The sequence below is a fragment of the Sinocyclocheilus rhinocerous genome, unplaced genomic scaffold (assembly GCF_001515625.1).
Source record: "Sinocyclocheilus rhinocerous isolate Xijiao unplaced genomic scaffold, SAMN03320098_v1.1 scaffold1069, whole genome shotgun sequence".
In the NCBI taxonomy this organism is placed as follows: domain Eukaryota; kingdom Metazoa; phylum Chordata; class Actinopteri; order Cypriniformes; family Cyprinidae; genus Sinocyclocheilus; species Sinocyclocheilus rhinocerous.
In genome coordinates this window covers 894,141-901,362 of record NW_015635541.1, presented here as the reverse complement: position 1 = coordinate 901,362, position 7,222 = coordinate 894,141, and the positions used below count along the sequence as shown (strand labels likewise).

Here is a 7,222-nt window from a genome sequence, read left to right as displayed (position 1 = left end):
ATGTCATAAAAGCTTTTTTTTTAGCAAATATTTAGTAAATATTTAGCCACCAACAAGTTCTTAAAACGCAAGATGTAAATAAACATATGCAAGTTTGTAAGATGTAAAATGCATGTAAACTTACAATTCATGGTACTACACATGTACGTTAGGTATTTTTGAATAATATATTCCGATTCAAGCATTTGCATGCTTATTTTTTTCTGCTTATCGGTTTATTTCAGGTCTACACCAGCCTTTTCAGTCTGATAAAAATTTAATTTGGATAGAGCTCAATCAGGTGTGCATTTCCTATAGCATCGTTTTTTTTTTTCATCGATTTATTTTTGGCGTTTTTAAATTTTTTATTATGATAGGAGACAAGAAGCTAAGTGAGAGAGAGAGAGAGAGACAGGGACGGGATTGGGAAAGGTCCTCGAGCTGGGATTCAAATGGCACGATATATCAGCACGCTGCCCACAAGGCTATTGGCGCCATAATTGCAACTATGGTCATAAGTTCCATTATTACTAATATAGTTCAATGATTCAGTGTTTCCTGAAACCATAATTCAAACGAATATTCCCAAACAGCATCACAAACTTACGTGGTTGGATATACAGCTCTTGACCTATGGTTTAAAGCATAGTTTTTTGTTAGTATGATATATGGACTTAGATTATGCTCTTGAGTACAATTGTATGGACAATTGAGGTCATTGTACGGGAAAGTTCGACTGAAGTGTTTACATTAAGGCTTTTCAGTCCGATTAAGCCATCATTCAGATTATAAACACATCATTTGGGTGCATGTAAACTAGGGATGCACCGAAATGAAAATTCTTGGCCGAAGCCGAACAAAATGAAACACTGGGCCGAAGGCCGAATACCGAACATGGTTTTTCACATTTTCCCCCCATGTAGGCCTATTTTGCCTTTTTTCCCCCCACCATTGCATTAATTAAATTGCCAAAATGTGCTTTTTACTGTTTTGTCCTGCTTTTCAAATAAAAAATCAACTACAAAACAACAATTTAAAAATATTTTATAACATTATAATATTATAATAAATAATAAAGGGGTCATATGATGCTGCGTCATTATTTTGTGTATTGGGTGTAATAGAATATGTTAGCATGCTTTAATGTTCAAAAAAATGCATTATTTTTCACGTACTGTTCATTACTGCAGATCCTCTATCGGAACCTCTTTCTAAAATGCGTTGATTTCTACAAAGCCTCTCCTTCGAAAAGCGCAGTGTGCTCTGATTGGCCAGCTGAGCCAGTGCGTTGTGATTGGCCAAGAGAAGAGACTTCTTTTAAAACATTGATCTTTATTACAGATCCTAATTTGAACACTGTGAATGTTATAATAAATGTATTAATAGAGCTGTTGTAGGGTAATTATTATTATCATTATTATTGTCTTACTTTTTTGTTTTATTTTACAGAACGACAGTAAAATTACAATACTATCATCTATGAATGTCGATGGAGTTGTTGCTGTTTCTGGGCTTTTATTTTGGCAGAAACCCGCAGGTAGATCTCAGTGCTTCTTTTTGTTGACAGCAGGCAGATTTATAAATGATTCTCATTACGAATTTGGGAAGATGTTTGTCGCACGTATCGCATTGTCACATGCCTTTAAAAAAAATTCACAAAAATGTTACCGAGCAACTGACAAGTAACAAGTTCAGCGCAGATTTTCCTCGCGCTTTGGACTTTGAACCCTGGCGCTGCGAGCTCGCAGCGCTGTCAGAATACATGCAATTCGTGCGTGCATTAGAAAATATAACATTCTGCAGTTTATTTACTAATCGTTTGAGGTAATTTCGCGATTTCAATCAGCATACAATAACCTAACCACCAGCATTAGCCACCTCATCTTCTCATCGGAGACATGATGCAGCACTAAACAGTCTCTCGCTGTCGGTGCTTCGTGCTTGTAATGACTTCTGCGTCTTTCTCTGATAGTTTTAAATACTTTCACGCAGCCGACATGTTTGCTGCATTAATGCGTGACTCTATTTGATCGCGTTAGTCATTGTTCGGTTACGGTACATATTAGTCGGCCATTTCGCTTCGGTTGCCGAATATTCGGTTTATTCCTAATGTAAACGAAGTTATTGTCAAATTAAGGTGGAATATTTACCATATCCTTCAACACGGCCACTTTTGAATTCTCCTTCAAATTTCATCCCGTCAAACCTGCTGAAGATTCCGACCCCTTGGAATTTTCCCTGGGCGAATTCACCCTCGTACCTGTTGATCAGAAATAGTGTTGTTTACCCCGTAAATAGTCTCAGTGTCACTGCCAACATGTTCATCTCTGTTTAAGTAGTTAAGTATTTTGAATCTGATCACATGCTCACTCACCTGGATCCATCGGGAAAGACTAATACCCCTGATCCGTGGAACAGGCCATTCTCAAAATGACCTTTATAACAGGTGCCATCAGCAAACTTCAGCTCGCCTTTACCGTGCCTCCGACCTGCACAGCAAACACACTGCTTCTTAAAGGGGTCATATGATGCGATTTCAAGTTTTCCTTTCTCTTTGGAGTGTTACAAGCTGATTGTGCATAGATAAGATCCCTGAAGTTGCAAAGACTAAAGTCTCAAAACCAAAGAGATATTCTTTATCAAAGTTAAGACTCTGCCACGCCCCCCTAAAACGGCTCGTTCTAACACGCCCCCACATATCTACCTCACTATGTGGAAATATTAGCATAATGCCGCCCAAATGTGCACGCAAAGAAAAAAGGCGTGGTTTCAGTAACCGCAGTTAGTGTTGAAGCAGCCATGTCAGGGAGACACTGTGTGTTTCTAGAAGGAGGGGGCTTTGTAGAAAACGAAGCGTTTGAGAGAGGCGGGGCATAGAGGACCTACAATAATGTACAGTATTTGAAAAATAATGTGTTTTTTGAACATTAAAGCATGTCAACATATTCTGTTACACCAAATACACAAAATAATGATCTTTAAAAAAGCATCATATGACCCCTTTAAATGAACACAATAGACTAAATCTATGGACTGCTCTCTAGTGTGTTAATGGCTCTGATAATTAGTACTATAATTAGAATGTAATTCTTACTTGAGATCACACCTGCATTTATTACATAAGCAGTTTGGATCATTAAGCAGTGCGCTACCACCACCTCAAGCCATCCTGACCACTATTCACACAGTAATCAGAAAAACACAAATCTATGTTTAAGCATGTTAATATATGTAGTGGGACTGGGGCTAGTTGTCACACTTTTATCTCTAGTGAATATTTCTCGGGCTAGGGCAATTTTAAGAAGACATATACCTTAAAGTTTTGGCAAAAAAAATTATAATAGCCGAAATCGTTGTCACACTACATGAGGGTAAGTTATCACAATGCGAACCTGCCATTAAACAGCCTATTGTAAGCTTTCCATTTAACATTTAATCAATAAAATGTGAATTCGATTAATTATCGAATTATTGTTAATTTATTAATTAAAATATGAAAGATTAATATAAGAGAACATTTCTTCTGACAGATATAAACCTCTTTCATAAGGTTTCAACATTTTCAGATATACAGTACTGAAAACAATTATGCTGATATTTTCTGTAGCAATCATAGTATGTCAAATCCATTACCCAAATTATAAAAAAGATAAGCTCTATCATTTTAAATCAGTCCTAGATAGAATATATAGATATACAGTAGACAGAATTGTTTTTGTATCTGACAGTGTTGAATAATCCAAAACAATTCCAAAATATATCATACAAAAATGTACTTGTTTTGACAAATAAAAATTTAAATAATGAATAAAAGTAAAGCATATAAAACACATTTATGAAAATGTATTAAAAAAAGTCCTGAGAATTCAAATCAGTGTAAAGTGTTTATGAAATATCTTGCCTTCCTTCCATTCTCCGGTATATTCTTCTCCTCTGGAATAAGTGAAGGAGCCCCTGGTTAATGTCATACCTCCACCAAGCTACAGACAAAACAAATAAATATTAGGGTGGCAGAATTAACATAATAGAATCAAATGATTATAAACAGAGGGAAACCAAACCAATTCTATTTCATATCAAGTATAATAAAATATTGAATAGGACATCACCAATGCCCACACACAAACCTTATTGTGTGCTGTATAGTGCTCAGTCTAATATAGTGGGACCCACGGTAGTTGACTTTCACCCAACACTGTATAATGAATAGGGTAACGGGTCATTTACACTGAACCAACACGTTAAAACATTTACGGGCTGAACGAAAGCAGCGGCAGCGGTGACGTCATCCCGCCTCTTATTCACAGCCCGTGTAAAGCCGTTTGGACGCTATTTCACGGCAGCAGATGAACGTATCATTTACCTGTGATGTTTCTGTGCAGTCTCAAGAGCATGAAAACCCCTCGCTTTGTCCAACGGATCCGCAGAGGGAGAATCGGGTTCTGGCTCGCCGGTGTTACGGTTCCTCTGCTCTCGCTGAATCTCTCTCTCCCCTGAAGATCTCGCGTTGTTTTGCTGCGTGCTTCTTTCAGCGGTGGATGTGTACTGAGCGCTGATTGGCTGATCAATGACTACAATAGGTCTTCTCTAGGAATGTGACACGGACTCGTAGTGCTGTTGTTTACTAAGGCAAGTATGTCCATTACTACTACTCGTACATTAGTGCTCAACCTCTTTTTGACCCATTAGATAACCACCCAGAACGCCCTAGCAACCGCTTAGTAACAACTTGTCAACCACCCACAAAGCCGACACGATGACAAGCATTGCAAATGTTGTTTATGCCTTTGATATAAGTAGCAGTGTTTTGTATAAATGTACAGCTAACAGCAAGAAATATAAAATAGTTTTGAGAATAGATTTGATTAATAAACTTAAATATGCCCAACGGCCCTTTAAACTAAATTTAACTCGGTTCAAATTAAGTTTCAAATTCCTGAGAGTTATTTGTTTTGTTTATTTGAGCGGAATATTTTGAGGTTTATACTGTAGGCCTACAAACACGCATTGCTGCCAGGCATTTATATTTAATGGCTTTTGCTCGTTTAATTTAGCATTCTGTGAACTGTTTGCTGGGTGGGTAAGACATTCATTTATTAGTTTAGCAAACCATTTGAGTGAGAAATTGCCCTGGATGTCCAATTTGTTAACAAGAGACACCTCCAACAGAATAATTACAATTACAGCTGCTACCCTATGCTTTTTGGAATTTTAATTAAATCATTATTTGGCCCATTCATTAACCTTTTTTTTTATTTTTATTAATGAGGTCTTAACAGATATTTTATTATTTGTCTGAGGAACTTGATCCTCTCAATGTAGTCTGGCAGACTACAAGATGCTATTGAAAATGTCCACCATTATTGCCATAAAATTCATTTGGCACACTATATAGAAATCTACCTTATAGCAGGGCATGTGTTCAGACTATACAGGTGCATCTCAATAAATTAGAATGTCGTGGAAAAGTTCATTTATTTCAGTAATTCAACTCAAATTGTGAAACTCGTGTATTAAATAAATTCAATGCACACAGACTGAAGTAGTTTAAGTCTTTGGTTCTTTTAATTGTGATGATTTTGGCTCACATTTAACAAAAACCCACCAATTCACAACAAATTAGAATACTTCATAAGAACATAAAATAGAATACTTCATAAAAACATTTTTAGTGAATTGTTGGCCTTCTAGAAAGTATGTTCATTTACTGTACATGTACTCAATACATGGTAGGGGCTCCTTTTGCTTTAATTACGGCCTCAATTCGGCGTGGCATGGAGGGGATCAGTTTGTGGCACTGCTGAGGTGGTATGGAAGCCCAGGTTTCTTTGACAGTGGCCTTCAGCTCATCTACATTTTTTGGTCTCTTGTTTCTCATTTTCCTCTTGACAATACCCCATAGATTCTCTATGGGGTTCAGGTCTGGTGAGTTTGCTGGCCAGTCAAGCACACCAACACCATGGTCATTTAACCAACTTTTGATGCTTTTGGCAGTGTGGGCAGGTGCCAAATCCTGCTGGAAAATGAAATCAGCATCTTCAAAAAGCTGGTCAGCAGAAGGAAGCATGAAGTGCTCCAAAAGTTATTGGTAAACGGGTGCAGTGACGTTGGTTTTCAAAAAACACAATGGACCAACACCAGCAGATGACATTGCACCCCAAATCATCACAGACTGTGGAAACTTAACACTGGACTTCAAGCAACTTGGGCTATGAGCTTCTCCACCCTTCCTCCAGACTCTAGGACCTTGGTTTCCAAATGAAATACAAAACTTGCTCTCATCTGAAAAAAGGACTTTGGACCACTGGGCAACAGTCCAGTTCTTCTTCTCCTTAGCCCAGGTAAGACGCCTCTGACGTTGTCTGTGGTTCAGGAGTGGCTTAACAAGAGGAATACGACAACTGTAGCCAAATTCCTTGACACGTCTGTGTGTGGTGGCTCTTGATGCCTTGACCCCAGCCTCAGTCCATTCCTTGTGAAGTTCACTCAAATTCTTGAATCGATTTTGCTTGACAATCCTCATAAGGCTGCAGTTCTCTCGGTTGGTTGTGCATCTTTTTCTTCCACACCTTTTCCTTCCACTCAACTTTCTGTTAACATACTTGGATACAGCACTCTGTGAACAGCCAGCTTCTTTGACAATGAATGTTTGTGGCTTACCCTCCTTGTGAAGGGTGTCAATGATTGTCTTCTGGACAACTGTCAGATCAGCAGTCTTCCCCATGATTGTGTAGCCTAGTGAACCAAACTGAGAGACCATTTTGAAGGCTCAGGAAACCTTTGCAGGTGTTTTGAGTTGATTAGCTGATTGGCATGTCACCATATTCTAATTAGTTGAGATAGTGAATTGGTGGGTTTTTGTTAAATGTGAACCAAAATCATCACAATTAAAAGAACCAAAGACTTAAACTACTTCAATCTGTGTGCATTGAATTTATTTAATACACAAGTTTCACAATTTGAGTTGAATTACTGAAATAAATAAACTTTTCCACGACATTCTAATTTATTGAGATGCACCTATATATGCACTATATTCAAATGCACTAATTCCCAGCCTCAACCCATTCAGAAGTACCAGTACTTACATAGATACCTATACATAGTAGCCAGAAAGAAATGCTAATTTTAAAGAAAAACGTCAGACGTACTTAGAGGCTTTTGCATCTGAACTCTTCATAAAGAACTACAAACCTAGAACTTATTTTAGCATTCTTATTTACTTATTTAATTGCTTTATTAT

At 37.6% G+C, this 7,222-nt stretch overlaps 1 protein-coding gene across 3 annotated transcripts in view; it reads right to left on the bottom strand.

The window, feature by feature from the left end:
* LOC107747296 (MORN repeat-containing protein 4-like) overlaps nt 1–4,460 on the bottom strand; it is a 10,539-nt gene extending 6,079 nt beyond the window's left edge. For 2 of the 3 annotated variants that reach the window (XM_016561766.1, XM_016561765.1), the window contains exons 1-4: nt 4,343–4,460; nt 3,881–3,959; nt 2,354–2,468; nt 2,130–2,239 (exon numbers count right to left, since the gene is read on the bottom strand). In XM_016561766.1, the coding sequence (XP_016417252.1) occupies nt 2,130–2,239; nt 2,354–2,468; nt 3,881–3,947 (292 nt within the window). In that variant the 5' untranslated portion in view covers nt 3,948–3,959; nt 4,343–4,460. Of the gene's footprint in view, nt 1–2,129; nt 2,240–2,353; nt 2,469–3,880; nt 3,960–4,106; nt 4,175–4,342 lie in introns of all 3 variants that reach the window. The other variant, XM_016561767.1, reaches the window with a different exon arrangement.
* Nucleotides 4,461–7,222: the final 2,762 nt, after the last annotated feature.